Below are 16,859 nucleotides of genomic sequence, written 5' to 3' on the forward strand. Positions count from 1 at the left end.
GATCAGATGACATGGTGGTTGGCATATCAGCATCTGTGGAATGGAACTGTTCCCCAGTGTTGTTACAGCTGGTAACACCTGATGTGTCTGCAAGAGTCCTAATGGGAGGCTGAGAGGAAAATAACGGGATAGTCAAGCTCGTCATCCATATCAGAGCTACTTTCTCCCCTGATACAGTGCCATGGTTATGAGCAGGCAGTCTGTGACCAGGAGGTTGGATTGATGTTTGTCATGATGATGTGATGTGATTTGACACTTCACATGCTGAGATTTGCTCTCTTCTTCCTCCAGGTCACTGAGGAGGATCCTTGTATTTATATATGCCTTTGCTGAACCTATCTAACAAAAATACCTGTATTTTTTTCCTTTAGGGTTTACTGCTTATTTAATGGATGATCTTGCTTTTAAAATATTATGTGTATGTTAATATATTGCTGTAGATGTACAGTTCTGGCCTCATAAACAGAGACATAATGTTCTGACTGTGCAGAAACCCTAAAGTGTGCAATGTTTGGATATGTACCATTCTGTTCTTTCTACCTTCTCTACCCTCCACCTGAGTTCTGAAATAGTTTCATCTTTCATGTGACACTTATACATTAATTACGCTTCTTTCACACTGCCATGCGGAAGAATTTGTGCCACCTTTTGTCCCAGCACTGCCTATGACATTTTCTTTTATTCTGCCTTCTCTGCTCCTCCATTCCTAATGCTTTCGGTCTGCTCCATTTGAGCTTCTTTTTCATATGTAATCCTTGGCTGCTTTTAATTTTCATCCCTTTGTACTTTTCAAGACACTACATCTAGGTCTGCCACGTCCCTGTTGCTCTCTATTTTAAGATTTACTTGGGGTCTGGATTTCAGGTCTTTCCACCTACTAATGTTCTTTTTCATGATACTCCAGGAAGAATATTCAGTTAATGGGCATATTCTGTGCATTCTAATGTACTGAATGTATGTTGTTTACCAAGGCTACTCCCCTGACTAGTTCTTATGACATTACCAAATGTCTTTGTTTCTACATAACTTCAAGATTCCCTCAGCTGCAATTTTTGACTAATGGGCTCTGACAAGGATGTATTGATGTGCATACACCACTACCAGTCAAACTTTCAAACCCCAACTGTTGCTGTTGTTGCTTCTGCCCTCACTGACTGACAGGCAAGAACCAGCATGTCTTGGGAAGGACTCAAGTCACAAGTCATAATGAATCTCAATTTACCAAGAACATCAGCAAAACACTACGAATGAGGAATCACACTGATGGGAACAGAAGATGTGCTGGTCTAAACATGACTCTGTGGCTACCCCACAGCTCTTGAGCAGGCTGTATGAACAACAGGTAAAATGGTGTAAATCTGGGAGGTTGACTGGAGAAGCCTCCCTTTTTTGTGACCACATGCATCTTGTATCACATACCAGGCACATTGACAGTGACTTTGCAGCATGCCTGAGGTGTTCTGTTGTATTCAAAGAAAATGAATTCTTTTTCACCTTACTTAGCAGTAACTGATATTTAGTTGTGGTAAGTAATGTCCTGGGAATGCCTGATGCCCACTGTTCTCCTGCAGGACAGTCGAGCAACCAGAGCCATCTTTGAAGACTCCTAATTGTTTCACTCTTGATTCAGCTAATGCTTATAAGGGGACTAAAGAGTTTAGTGAGGTCTGTGTAGATCCTAGAGAGATACCCATTTGTTTTTTGTGATGACCCTATGACAGGGGCCATATACTTCCACAGGGTGACATCACTTTTGAAGTGTGCCTATGAGTACTCAGAAAATTGGGTCATTCACACATTTCTGTAACTTGAAAGCTGGCAAAGATTTTGCTCTGGAACTTTCCTTCAGAAGATTCTTTGTGTTCTGGGAGGCTGTGCTGAAATGGACAGAATTCTGGGAAACAGAACTGAGAGATGAGGCTGAAACCTTTAGCCTAAAGCTAGTGTTAATATTTAGGCTTTATAAATAATTTTTCTGCTTTGGTATTTTGTCTGATACAATTGCGTGACAATCCTGATTAATAGAAATAAATAGGTTTCCTTCTTTATTAAAAAAAAGGTGATTCTAGATACCCTATGCCCTTTATTGAAAGTTAGTAACTGTAGGGAGGCAGACAGTTCTCTGAAATGCATCTAGATCTGAATTCTGACATCATCTTTGGCATTTTGTTAATCCATTTAATTTACACATATCTGACAACAAACCGTGGCAGCCACAGTAATCTGTGCATCTGGCTGTGAATTGTTCTTTGTTGGGTACTATGAAATGTGGTCTGGTTTTTTTGCAAATATACCTGGCTTTTTTTTTCCCAGACAAGAGTAAGTAACATCACAAAATACATCTGTGAAGTAATTTCTTTCTTGATCTACAAACTAATCAAAAGTGTCTATCGTCTAGCAAGATGACCTGCAAATCTGGGACTAAAACTGAGATTAGTGGGCAGAGAGAATGAGATATGGGACGAGAAGGGGAAAACAGTCTTGGACTGCTAAAGTCAACCTCTGTAATCTGGAGTGAAAGACGTCCTGATCAAATGTTACTACCCCGGTGGTTTCAGGAGTGTATAGGAATATAGTTATGGCTGGTCTCACACAGGATAACTTCCTGGAAAGCATAGTTCGTAGTTCAGGCCTATGTAGTGACCTGAAAGGCTCTGATCTTGCTCCCAGCTATACTGAGGCAATCTGAGTCCATGTGACAAAATTTCTGTTTTCATTTGTTTGGCGGGGGGGGAGGTCTTGATTGACTTTTGGTTATTCATTAATGTCACCTTAAAATAAATTTGTGAGGTAAAAGACTTAAAAGTGTTGAAATAATAGGATGCTTATGTGTTTTTAGTTTGTTACTTTTACATATGCATTATGACAGCGTCCCTAGTTGCATTTTTACTTGTTTTTACAAAGACCCCAACCTTATTCAGTCACATAAGGGGCTTTCTCCTTATGATGAAGCTGGGTAATATCGTGAGGGGGACTTTTTTTTGTAGAAGCTTCACTTGCTGCAGAAATTGGGTGGGTATGGTCAATACAGCAGGAAATGGGTGAAAGAATTACCCTGGTTGGGTGCTGCAAGATTGATTTCTTGTCATGCATTCAAGCAAACAATATCCTTCATTTGATGATTATTTGAGTGTTCCTATCTTGTGGATAATTGACTTGATGTTGTCAAACCTCATTTTTTGTATGGCTGACCACTCACAGAATCTTCTCTTTTCTGGATGTGGAAGTCCAGTGTGTACTGTTACCTGTCTGGCAGAATGGCTCTCAGTATCTCAAGCTGAGCAACTCCCCTTTTCACTGCCTGTTACACAGTCTTGGTGCACATTTAACATGATGAAGAGTTCCCAGCCAGCTCTGCTGTCATGAAGGCTGTATCTGCAGTCCAGCACAGCTGAGCAGCCCCTGCCACAGCCAATGCACTGTTTCTCAGCAGAGTTGGTTGATCTGAGCAGAGCAAAAGGAGTTGAGCGTGTGTACATGTCTCTACATGGGACTATATTGTGCTCTATAGGCAATGTAAGGCATTGCAACTATGGTGGGTCATCATTTTTTTCCAATACTGAACAAGGATCCCCATTAGAAAGTAAACCCACTGTTACTTGTAAAACAACAAAAAAATGGTTTTAGTAAGGGTGTGCACCTCCTACTGCTCTTTGAAATCCCCTCATTTGCTTGATCAGACTTCCTAAGACACTTAAATAAACAGCACAGATCTTTTTATGTCTTTAGTTCATTGCATAAAGCAAATGTATGGCCTACAATAAATCACATAAGCTTTCTCTGTCTTAGTTTATATCTCTACTTTGGCTGTAGGAATACTTACCTGTCTCACATGAACTTCCTGTGATCCAAAGACTCATTCATTATAAATGAATCTTGAGATGCTTGGAGACATGGAAGAAGTGCAGGGTGGTAATATATATATATTTTTTTTAAATTTACTAGCATGAAGTTTTGCCTAATACAGATGCAGCCATTCACTTCCATGTTTTCTCCTTGGCAATCTTGTTCATTTTATGCAGTCAAAATAGAAGGAGCAGAGAAACTTTTCTGTTCGTTAAGTTTAATTCTTAAATTTAAAAAAAATCAGAAATGGAAGAAACAAATATGACTCTGTCAAAGTCTGCAAAAAACCTAAATGAAAGTTTCTGTGTTTGTTTTTTTGTCTTTTATGTAGTTGCTTCCAAAATCCGTTACCTTCAGGAATACCACAACCGGGTTCTCCACAATATTTACCCTGTGCCCTCTGGAACTGACATTGCAAATACTCTGAAATACTTTTCTCAGACGTTATTGAGGTAAGTTTTAACTAATGCTCTTGAAGAAAAAAGAGCTAAAGAATTGTAGGGGCTATTGATTGGCTTTGAATTGGTTGCAAGATTTAATGAGTCAATGCTCAGACAAAAAGAGTCAGAGCATAATTGAAGAAAAAAATGGTATAAATTAATCTTTTCAGTGGCTGTTGCCCAATTTGCCCAGTTAAGCCCCCTTATTGAGTGGCTGATTCTAAAATAAGCTTGGTTGATTATGCATTTGCTTGGCCCTCCTAAGACTTAGCTGAACGCACAAACATGCTGAACTTGTGAAGAATGGAGTTTGTGACCTATGAAGTTTTAGATGGGTGTACTCATGACCTCCTTGACAGTCCTTGTGCCCCACAATCCTAGAGTGACGAGCCAGACGAGCAGAACTAGGTTATTATTGTGCCATTGTTCAGCTGACTGTCAGGTTCGGGTTCTGGTTCAGTCCCTCAGAACAACAGGAGTAGACACAAAATTCGTTTACAGATCTGGATTTGGATGGCAACAACAGGTCAGGATTGTTCTGACCCAGGGTTTTGATTTATTCTGATATTTAGTTATAACATGCAGTACTAAATACCATGTGATTACAGGATATATTATGGATAGAAAATACTACCTGTTGCCTTGCTAAAAAAACCAGGAAAAATTACGAGACTTTATTAGGAATGATATACATTCCACAGTGCTTCCTAGTGGATTCATATTTTCAAATTGCTTTTAAAATGGCTTTTGACCACAAAGAGGTGATTATTATCTGCCCAGATTTTGACTGGCACTAGTTTTCACATCCAGAAAAATGCAGTTAAAACTGCATTTCTATGCATAGCTTCCTGATTTATACCTGGAAAGATTGTCCCTAGTAGTTTGGAAATAAAATGATTTGCCTTATTTGAGGAGGAAATATTAACAAAATACAATTTACCCATACATTTGTATGCGTACCTCTATGATGTATACAAGTTGAGAAGCAAGAATTTAAACTTGAGAGAATGAGAAAAGTTCATTCTAAAAGTGAAAGAGCCTGAGATGCATCAGAATTCTTGACCCTATTTATAAGAAGGAAAGACATAGAAATAATTTTCGGTGGAACATCTGTTTGCAGCAAACTTTAAAACCTCTCATTTACTTTTGAAATTTTCAAGAGCAGAATTGTTTAACCACTGAAATTTGTTTCCTTCCTCATTTGCTCTTTTAACTGTAACTACCAAGTGCTATAATGAGATATGTTTCTTTTTGGTCGGAAATTCACTGAGTCAGGATAGATTTAGAGTCTGCCACTTAAAGAAAGCATCTTTATACTGCTCTGTTGTCTTCACCTTTCTAAGCAGTACAGGTGACACATTCTGTGTGATAAATTCTTTGCACTCCAGGAGCAGTGATGTTTCTGGGCTTACTGAAAAAGCTTTATACTTAGCACCTTTGAGAGCAGATCAGAAATCAGGGCAGCAATTGCACAACTGAGCAACTCCATTTTTTTATTTCATGTTCAGAATGGGACTGAACCAAAATCCTATTGTTTATAATGCTGAACCTCATGGGTTAGAAGTCATACTCGTATCTGATACCCAAGTCTACACAAGTGGCTTTGTCCTTCATGATCTGAGATCTGATCAGCCTCAGAACTAAAAAGGCATGAGAAATTAAAGCCAAGACCTGAATCTAAATTTAAGTGGACTGATTTCTGATACTCAGCTAGGTCAAATTCATATTTTAAATCCCTGTAACTGGGGAGTTTGAACTGTGGATCAAAGCCTGAGTGCTATGGCTGAACCAGTATAAGTTTATATACTTGCTGATACTAAGAAAGAAGCTGGATAAAAAAGCAAAACAACACACCCTGTATTTAGTGTGACAGATGGAAAGAAGGAAACTCCCACCCACTGCGTGCAGATCTCTGCGAGATTTACCCTAAAACTAAACAGACTGGTTAAGAACCTTTCTGAAGAGCATGTTCAGAAATTTCTTTGAATATTTTGCATGCCAAGTCTCCTTTCTACCTCCTACACTGAGACTCCATTGTACAAGGTTTAACATCAATGATAGAAGTACATGGTGGAGAATAATCTTTCTAGCTTCACACCAAACATATGCAATGAATTTGGGCTGCTAAGAGAATGTTGATCAAACAGTAGCAAAAATGCCCATTGATATCTGGAGGTTTTAGATTGGTTGTCATCATCTAATATTTTAAAATAACTTTAAAAATGTTTCTCAGTTTATCAACTCTCCTTGCAGCTGATTTTTTTAGGACAAACAATTCTTGATGAACATATGTAGTCATAGAAATAATGGAGGAATAGTGATTAATCAGATTTTACTGTTTATTACAATTTTACCTTTTCCATGTTATGGACACGTTGACTGTGTTCTTTTCAGTGGGACATGCCCACTGTTTCAAATGACATTGATATCTGGTGTCATTTTGCTAGCTAAAGATGGATTGCACAAGGGATTAATTTGCTCCTTTGCTCTGTATGCAGCCTTCATAAATTACAAGTTGGGGGGGGGGGACAGATGTGAAATGGCTGAAAAAAAAATTCCTTATTTCTATGAACAAACATCACATAAAATCACCATACACAATGCATAGCACATTGATTCATTTAGTTCTTCTTTAGTTTTCTCTTTGGGACAAGCATTTCTTTACATTACAGCATGAATTTGTTTCATGCCCTGCTCATTTTCAGTGTTTCCTCCCTCATTTGAGGAATGATCTAAGGCTTAATAAACATCCTGGGAAAGAATTTATTCTTTCACATTTTCATGAAGAAAATTCTCCATATGTATTTCTAAATAAAACATTTTACATAAGAAATAGTTATAAATGCCTTGGTGGCTAACTAATGATCAAGCTTGTTTTGCTGCCTTGGTGAGATGTAATTCTCTTGTAGGCATTCTAGGAAACCTTTCCAGGAAGGCAGTACTTTTGGGATAGATTTGTAGCAAAGATATACACATCTTGAAACGAGCCTTGGTAGCTTTGTCCCTAGTCACAGAGCAAGTTCAGTATGGAGTAAGTTCAGTATGGAGTTATGATTTGCAGACATTCCAAATTCTCAGTACTTGGTTTGAATGTAAACAGAAGCAAAGTGCTGTTATTGTGTCTTGGTCTTAAGAGACTTCCTAGAATTTCAGTTTTGACACTTCTGTTTATTACTTTTAAAAATATGGGTCAGGCGGGTCAGGCAAAAGCCTGTGTCTGAAATTTTTTTTTTTTTTAATAAATCTGGTGTGATTCCAGCTGGAATTTAGTTCTGATCTTATTATTGTTGAACAGAAGGATGCCCTGCTCAAGATACAAGCATGCTTTGGCTTCTAATCCACAGATGGGCCGTAGCTCCATGTAAAAAGGAAGGATTAATATTCTTTCTAGAAATAAGTGCACTTGAAGTGATGTTTTGGCAAGTAAAGAGATGGGTAATTGGTATCACCTGTTGGTAGACAAGAAAGGAATATAGTGTAGTACCTTCATATCTCTAAACATGAGCTGCAAATTATGGCAAATGAACATCAAGCAAATTAAAAGGAATCAGCACTCTGGTAATTGCTTTTTAAAGTCATACTAGATCTTAGGTGATTTTCTGATACAATTTCATAAACACTGCCATGACAGTCACCATGTTTCTTGTACTGGACGTTGGGTAACAGAACAAAAATAATCTGCCAAATATGTAAGGAACAATAAAAAAGGAAAAAAAAAAGTATGTAGTTTCTTAAAACAGACTGAGCCTGCCATCTCTGACTGCAAGTGTGATGCGATAGTAGCCACTTGGCGTAGAACTGTTTTTGTAAAAATGTTTTATATATGTGGCAAATGAATGGCACCTTCTCTTGTAAGCACCTTAGCAGGAGTTTGGCTTGTTTGTGTAAATTGTTGAATTGACTTGGAAGTAAGATGTATCTTTGCTAAGGTGATTATATGATGGGGATTTCTGTACTGTTAAAGAGATCAGAGGTTTCCAGAAGTGCTCCCTCTTGGCATAACTCTGCTCTTCACGGGTCAGTGGAAATTTTAATGTTACTGACTTGTCTTTTGTAAGTTTTAACACTGACTTTGGGAACAGAGTTAAACCAACAGCAACTGCTTTTGGAAATCCCAACCACTGAGAGGTGCAAAATGTGCTTAAAAAAAAAAAAAGGCGCATTGTGTGTGGTTTAATATATTTAAAAGGTGTATTATATTTTATAGGCACATATTAAGATTATGAACTAACCCTATAATTGCTTGATAACTAAACTATAACACTGCTTAAGTGACAATTGATTTCTATTTAAAATAGTGGGGTTTATTTTTTTAAAAAATTAATTAGATTAACATGTTTACAACCATGTTTGCAACATTCTTAAAGTGACATAACAAGCTGGTTGACGTATAGCCTCTATTTTGATTCCCACTAAATCCTTTTTATTTTTTGAAATTATCTCTCCTTTAATTTATAGTGAGTTTTGTTGAATAATAACGTAAGTAACAGCAGGAATGTATGGTAACATACTGTCTGATCTGCAGTTACATAATTGATCTTGCTTGCTTAGCCCTTAGATTTTTGAAGGTAACTATTTACCTAAGGAGTGTTTGTATTCATAAAGTAAAATGTTTCCTCCCTAAACATGGGCAAAATTAAAAACACACATAAACAACCATTATCATTAGCTCACAAACATATGCCAAAGACCATCTACTATATATTATTTTATAACTTTTCCAAATGTAGTTTAGTTAACATTTTAGAAATATTATATTATTTCTAAATCCATGTGCCTGTTTAAACTTCATTATCTCAAATGATACTGAGTGAGTGGTCATGAAACAGTATCATAAAATACATACAGACATTATTTTAATGCAATAAACATGTGATTTTTTAAGACTATCTTAACAAACACACATGTTTATTCTTTGCTAAAACATGTTTCTGCAAGTGCCACACCTATATTTTGCATGTTTTCAGTCAGTTGGCTCAAAAGATTGTAGGGGGAAAAAAATAAATCTCTCAAAATCTTCAGAATCTCAGAGCGAAATACCAGCCTATTTTGACACAGCTATTTTTCCATAGCAAACAGTTTTAATTCTCAGAATTTTTCTTAACTGTGAAACATGGGTAGGGCACTGAAACATGCATTTTTATATTTTTGCTCCTTATGAACCAGATAACACATGAGATGCAATGAAATTTTCCTAGATGTCAATTTTTAATTCCCTTATCTTGAAGCATGAAAGTAAATGGTTGCTAGATTTGTAGATACACTGGTTTTGGTAGTGATTGCATCTTATGTGGGATGTATCTGGTCTTTTATTATTTGTTTTATAGTGTCATTTCAATGTAATGTGCTGTTCTTTGTGTCTTTGTTGTCTCTTTTTTTTCTTTGTCCCCCCAACAGCATTTTGTCCCGCACAGGGAAGAAGGAGAATCAAGATGCCTCCAATTTGACAGTGCCCATGACCATGTGTCTTTTTCCTGTGCCATTCCCACTCACCCCATCTCTAAGACCACAGGTCAGTTCCATCAACCCTACTGTTACTCGCTCCCTCCTTTACAGCGTCCTGCGAGATGCTCCATCTGAACGTGGCCAGCAAAGTCGTGATGCTCAGTTATCAGACTACCCATCTTTGGACTATCAAGGACTTTACGTGACACTGGTGACACTGCTGGATCTAGTTCCCTTGCTACAACATGGTCAACATGGTAAGCAGGCCCTTGAACCCTTCCAGTATGCTTAACTTCAGTGCTGTGAATCCGTGAGTGATGATATGCAGTAGAAGAGATGGGCCTGAGCTGACCTGGATCTGGAATTCAAATCTTCTGGGATGTGTTTATATCCAAGTGTTTGGTTTGACTTTCTTAAATAAAAGACTTTTTTTTGCTAACTGTGGATTTGAGTTTGAATTCTGAGGTTGTCTGATTTTTAGTGATATGCTGGTGGTATGTAACTAAAATACAATGGTCTGTAACAAAAATTAGACAGATGGGTCTAAAAATATCCAGATTTTGGACTTGAATCTGCTGGGATAACTTCAGACTGTCTTTTTGGGGTGAATCTCTTAAAAAGGCACGAAGAGCTTGCCAATGTGTATCTGGCCTATAACAAATATACAGATTGAGTGTTTTGGTGAAGGTCCATCTCTAAACAGAATATAGTATATATCTAATTGAAGAAAAAACATGGTAACTGTGCTTTGAGATGGCTTTAAAATATTCCTGTGTAAAAGGATGGCAACATCTTTGTCTGACTCACAGAAAAGCAATATTTTCTTACGTTTTGAATTAGTTATTTGCAAGCTTTTTTCGTGACTGTGTTGTATTTGTACTGTTTTCCCTCAAGTTCTTCATCTGTCTGCTTCTTAATCTTTAGGCTTTCCATACTGGGATTCAGTAGCCCAGTATTCTCCCTTTGTTACATTAGCCAAATATTAACTTTCGCTATGGTATCAGGAACTATTAATTACATAGTTCAGTATAGGAAGATTGTTGTCAATCTGATAACACTGCTGAAATTCTTTAGGAGAAAAGTTATGTCTGTTAAATGCTGAATTCCTTTTGAGCTGGCAACAGCATGTTTGAATCAAAGAGCACTGCAGTATGAAGAAGTATGATCTTGCAAAAGTGGGGCTCCCAGCAAGTCGTAGATTTGTTGACTTACCTTCAATTTCTAGAAATTTTGGAGTTAATTATCAGAACAGTCTTTTCCTGAGTAGATAACATGGTGATAATTAACAATCAATGGAGACCTGTAAAGAAAAAATAACACTGAGCAAACACAATGTCTCTCCTTGCGTGGTTTTCCTCTCCTTAGTCAGGTTATGTTGCTGTGTCACTTGACATCCTAATGGGCAATCTGGGACATGGTCTCACCAGAGTAAGGAAGACACTCTGGGAGTAATTACCAGTGGCTCAGCAGCTGGAAGGGGATACCAGCCGGAAATCTTACAAGAGTCTGTGCTGGGTCTAGTGTTATTAAATATTTTAATTTTTTTTACTTAGCTTATAGAATTGAGAGAACACTTTGATTTGCAGATGTTATCAAGATGTCCTTTATGTGAAGGATATGTCATCATTCAGAGTAACTGTAGCAAATTGCATTCTGTTTTGAAACATCTTCAAAGGAGAAATATGAAATACTATGTTTAAGTGGGAGAAATCAAAGGAAATGGGAAAAATACTAGCTTGCAGCTGTACTGCAGAAAGATCTGGTGTTCACGGTAGAACAGAGCAGACCATAACTCACCAATATATTAATATTATTCTAGCAGTAAGTAAACAATTTTTTTGTGTATGAGACACCAAAGCATTATGCTTATTATTTTAACAGCCCTACCATGGCCTCAGGTGGAGTAAAATTTTCAGATTTGTCCATCTAACTTCAAGAAAAACATGGAGTATTTGGGATGAGTCCAGGAAGAATAAACAAGAATGAATTGAGGTCTAGGAAATGTGAACAGTGGGGAAAAACAGAAAGAACTTAGTATGTCTAGCTTAGAGAAAAATGGAAGGAAGATATGTTTATCATATGCAAATATGTAAATGTTACTGTGAGGAGAAATGAACTAAACCAGTCTATTTGTGGTTACAGTTAATTAGGATAAGAAATGTCAGCAAGCAAAATTTTTTTAAAAAAGAAGGTCTTTATATGATAAAAATAATTATGATGAATTGACAGGAGAAGGAGTGAACTGTCTTGCAGATTTTTAAGAACAGTTTAGATAAATATCTGCCAGGAATAATTTGGTTGACTCATGCTTGGGGCAAGGGGAGGTCACTTGCTATTTTTATGAGTTTGTGTGTGGAGAATTACATTTTGCAATACAACTTGTTATTTATTTCTTCCTCAGCCTAGTATTTGACTAAAAGAAATATATATTTTTTTTTTATCAGAACAATCAATGTTGTTTGGGTAAGTACAACTGCTGTGCTAGGCAATCCTGAGTTTCAGCCCAATCAGATTATAAAAGACTGTGTATTTAGCTGAGAAGTATGAATTGCAAGAGAGAAGCACTCTCTAGCACTAGAGGTCTAGTCAGACCCTTGCATAGAAGACTTGCCAGAACCACTGAAATGGAGAGGCAGTTTTTAATCTTACTATGACCCGGGATGTTCACAGCTGCAGATGTCTCTGCACGTTACAGAGACAGTTTTACATTGCACTGGTTTTACAGATGAGACTGAAGGCCTATGTAATGTACTTAAGGCTGGGGAGTAAGTAACAAAAGGAGAAAGGTCTTCTGATGTATTTGGATCATCATACAGATTGAAACGTGGGGTTCACTGAGTGCTGTAACCTTTGTCAGAGGGTTATGGGCACCAGCTTAATTCCCTATTTGGGAGAGAGTGTAAAGATTCCACATGATGGCACAGATACATAATAAATTGTCCCTTCCCTTTAGATCTTGGAATGTTGTGCAGTTATTAAGTATCCTTTCCGAAGACTTATACTGTGATAATAAGTATAGAAATTCTTGATAAATATTATTTTTCTTTTAAACCTTGGCCATTTTTGACCTCAAAGACTTCCCAGGAAATCAAGATCTGTAGTTTAATCGTGTGTGGTTTGAAAAATGCAGTGATGCTTCCTGTAGTCAGTATGTGTGGGGTACTTTGCAGCACTCTTGATGGTAATTAAGATAAAACCCTTATTTTAATATGACTGATAAAGGCTAGAATGCTTTTTGCAAAAGCTGGCCTTTCAATACAACATGCATTTCAAATTCTGATTCTAGTAACATCTCTGCTTAAATACAAGCTATTATATGTTAATCACTCTATGATTAAAGTCAATATTGATTTAAAACTATTATTTTATTGGTTGTAGTATTCATATTCCCTTCAGACTCTTCTGATTAGTGTTCAACAGCTGTTTCCCTCAACTTAGGAGGGGCTTAAAAATTATGAGTGAAGTCACTTGCTTCCCAAATGGTGATTAGCTTCCCAAATTATTTTGAGATGAAAGCTTGAATTTAAATGTAATTTATTTTTATAGATTTGTAAACAAAAAAGTACCTAGTCATAATTACTTTTTCATTGTAATGATTCTGTATTTTTTTTCATTTTATTCAACAGATCTTGGGCAATCAATTTTTTACACTACTACATGCTTACTTCCTTTTCTCAGTGATGATATTTTGAGTACTTTACCCTATACAATGATTTCAACACTAGCTACCTTTCCTCCATTTCTGCACAAGGATATTATAGAGTATCTCAGCACATCTTTTCTGCCTATGGCTATATGTAAGTAGAACAAATAGTATTGTTTTGTCTTGGTGCATAATAGTATCAGACTGTAGGAGTCAAAGCTGGGTCTGTCATAGTATTGTAATGGGACATCAATCTACTGTATATATGCAAAATAATTTCATGTGACTACTTTTCAAAGGGAAATAATTCCATAATTTGTATTTATTTATTATGCTATGTTTTTGTGTGAATTCTTCCTTCATTTAAGGGGTGAAGTTCACCTTATTTAAGAAATACCAGGTTTTCAGACCTGTAGAACTTCCGGTGCCAACAGTGGGAGTTTTGAATACAGAAAATGGGCAAACTGCTCCTGAAATTAATAGATGCAATAACAACATGTGTAACTTTTGCATCTGGACTATATCTGGATGTACAAGGATGATTCTTTTCAATGTAATGATGTTGTGATGAATTTCCGATTTTTCTTTGTCTTTTCTACACTTTCTTAAGTTCTGTACTAAATAGCTGTGCCTGTGTCTCCTATCCACAAGTGTTAAGATTGAATTTGATGGTGCCTGCCTTTTCTCCTCTTTTGTTTTTCTTCCCCTCCCTGAGGATGTCATGTGATTACTTAATTACACAGACCTTGGACAATGTGGATCCTAAGGTGTGTTTTGGGCGGTCATCCATGTACCTGATAAAAAGCCTGATGGGATTTCAGTAGTAACAAGAAACGTGACCATATTCTGCAGATGGAAGCGTTAGGGTCAATATTAAGTCAGTTTTAACCAACAGGCCTTTTACTGTGTGGGATAAAACACTGGAACAGTTTACTAGAGTAGTTGCAGATTCTCCATCCTGGTACATGCTCAAAGCACAACTGGTCCTGAGTACCTGCTCTAGTTACTTTTCTTTGAGTAGAGGGGTCAGACAAGATGATCTCCAGGGGTCCCTTTTAACATGAACTGTTCTGTGAGTCTGTGAGAATGTCTCCTACTTACTCTGTATTCCAGACCTTTATGGAAAAACATGAACAACTTTTGTATAGAGATCAACACTGATGTCATTTAAGCATGTAGAAGATGCTGAAAGAAGCATGGTGCAGTGTTGAGATTTAGGTTTTATGTAAACTTATCACGTATGTTTTCTGACTCGACCAGTCAATGGTCTTGGAAAAAATCCCTTACCTCTCCTGTACCTCATTTTTCCCATATAAAATAGTAATTGTAATTAGACACTGCATTGAGGTTTTCTCTGTTACCTTTGACAGGTCTAATGACAGTATGGGAATGAATATTGCTAAGATATAAGTCATACATATGTGCAATATAGCTCCTCTTCCGGTTAAGACCATAATGCTGCATTAAACAACTCTTTTTTCCATTAGTGCTATCTGTTAAAGAGCAACTGGAGTTGGTGACTTATCCTTTCTGTCCTCAGATCTGTAGAACTATTCCTCAGAATAACTGGTTGAGCCAAATGCTTGGTTTACTTAAATAGATACTGTTCCCGAACTGCCCTTGACAGAGATTGCATTCGTGCATTTGCATTTGTCATGCTGCCTTTCTCCTCAAACTGTTTTGGTGAGATCTCTGTATGTAACCAGTCTGCTGCATTTTAAATTTGGCTTCTAGTAGTGTCCTACTTTTTTTGCTGATGGCCACATTTTAATTGCCCAGTTGGAGCCGCTGAGTATTTTTCAATTTAAATCCATACAAGTAGACCTTGCTGTAATAATTTGGGGGGCTCTTATTTGTGTGAATGAGATTCGAAAACAAAAGTGCAATGAAGAGAGCCATAGTACTGCTGGATCATGTGGAGAACAGAGAGAAATTCTCCATTTTCCCTTCCCTTCTTTTTTTCTGGTTGAGTGCTCTTTTAATTGGTGTCCTAGTCTTTCCCCACTGAGAATTATATGCTCCTTTACAAGGCGAGTGCAGAACCTCTCCTTCCTCTAGTGTTCAGCTGTGATTTAAACTGAAAGGGAGGATTCAAGAGATTGTGTAAGCAGTTGGAGAGCCAGATGGGAGGGATGAAAACAGCTCACTGAGCTGGTAGCTACAGTTCTGTGCTTCTATCCCAAATGCTTGGTATTTGGGTCCTGGCAGCCAGGCTTGGGAAAGTACTGTGAGGATGGAAAGATATATGCCACATCTCTGTGTAGGAGGTTGCCTTCAGAGATGTATTGCCCTGTAATAGTTCAGCAAATAAACACCTACACTCTGCAGGGTTTTTCCAAGTATGCCATTTAATAGTAGCCCACTTCATAGGAGACCAGAAGGAACTCCGGCCACTTTCTGTGTGAGGTCAAAGTTACAATGTAGCTTAGCTACAGTGCTACTGTTTATCATTATCTTAGCACAGTTCACATAACAGTGGGGACTAATGTTTCTGGTATGTAGCTGTGACTTGAGCTCATACCATGTGCTCCCAAGAAGTGCTCTGCCGTACACCTGCAGCTATCACCAGCCCCAACCCTTCGTCAGGATGCCTCAGCAGCAGGCTTTCCATTTTTTCTCCATTCTTTACCCTCCAGTTCCTTTTCACCCTTCCTACAATCCAAGGCTTAGGTGGACTTGGCTGTGTAAGTAATGTTATTTTGATCAATCTGTGGGTTCTGAAGGAGAGTGCCTGAGAAGATAACTGTCTGGTTAATGTAGCTCTGGGAATGAAATCTTACTGATCTGGAAAACCAGGTGTGCGCTCTGGGAATCAATATCTAGTCATCTTTCTCTTTCACCAGAAAAGGTGGAATACAGAAAGTTTCTAGTTTTTTAGGGTTTTTGTTTGTTTATTTTGGGGGTTTTGCTTTTATTTTTTTTCCCTTTTTCTTTATTTCTTTGGTTTTGTTTTCATGACATGGTACCTTAGGAATTTTATTTGCATGTGTTGAAAACAGTTACATGCTATTGTCACCTATGACAATAGAAAATTTATATATTTGTTGCCCTTTCTTTTAAGTGGGATCCTCAAAAAGAGAAGGTGTTCCAGCACATGTCAATCTGTCTGCATCATCAATGCTAATGATTGCAATGCAGTACACATCAAACCCAGGTATGTGTAAACATGCAACACGGTATCATTCTTTCTGAGACTATCAATCAGGAAGAATTGTCAAATGCAATCAGAAAAGTTTAGATGATGGGAAAAATCTGTGTCGTTATCCAGCACAGGATGAACAGTAATTGATTTTAGTCAAAACTGGAATTTCTGAACATCATACTGGAAGTAATCCTTATGTGGATAAGAGATCTCATTGTGATGAAGAAATAGGATTTTGCCCAGGACTGGAGATTCTGGTCTACTCTTGTTTGACATCAGAAAATCATGTTAATATATATAACATCAGTATTGGAGAGAAATACCACTTACCTTGACTATAGGA

The 16,859-nt window shown here is 37.4% G+C and overlaps 1 protein-coding gene across 6 annotated transcripts in view; it reads left to right on the plus strand.

Annotated features, from left to right (window-relative positions):
- The first annotated feature begins 4,183 nt into the window (after nt 1–4,183).
- The window catches only part of UNC79 (unc-79 homolog, NALCN channel complex subunit), a 102,407-nt gene continuing 89,731 nt past the window's right edge, over nt 4,184–16,859 (plus strand). For 3 of the 6 annotated variants that reach the window (XM_018082857.2, XM_018082856.3, XM_018082854.2), the window contains exons 1-4: nt 4,184–4,298; nt 9,684–9,988; nt 13,358–13,528; nt 16,436–16,528. In XM_018082857.2, coding sequence (XP_017938346.1) covers nt 9,742–9,988; nt 13,358–13,528; nt 16,436–16,528 — 511 coding nt within the window. In that variant the 5' untranslated portion in view covers nt 4,184–4,298; nt 9,684–9,741. Of the gene's footprint in view, nt 4,299–9,677; nt 9,989–13,357; nt 13,529–16,435; nt 16,529–16,859 lie in introns of those variants that run through there. The other 3 variants (XM_018082855.2, XM_018082852.2, XM_018082853.2) reach the window with 3 other exon arrangements.

This window comes from Manacus vitellinus, unplaced genomic scaffold (assembly GCF_001715985.3).
Source record: "Manacus vitellinus isolate BGI_N305 unplaced genomic scaffold, ASM171598v3 scaffold_6_pilon, whole genome shotgun sequence".
Classification (NCBI taxonomy): Eukaryota; Metazoa; Chordata; class Aves; order Passeriformes; family Pipridae; genus Manacus; species Manacus vitellinus.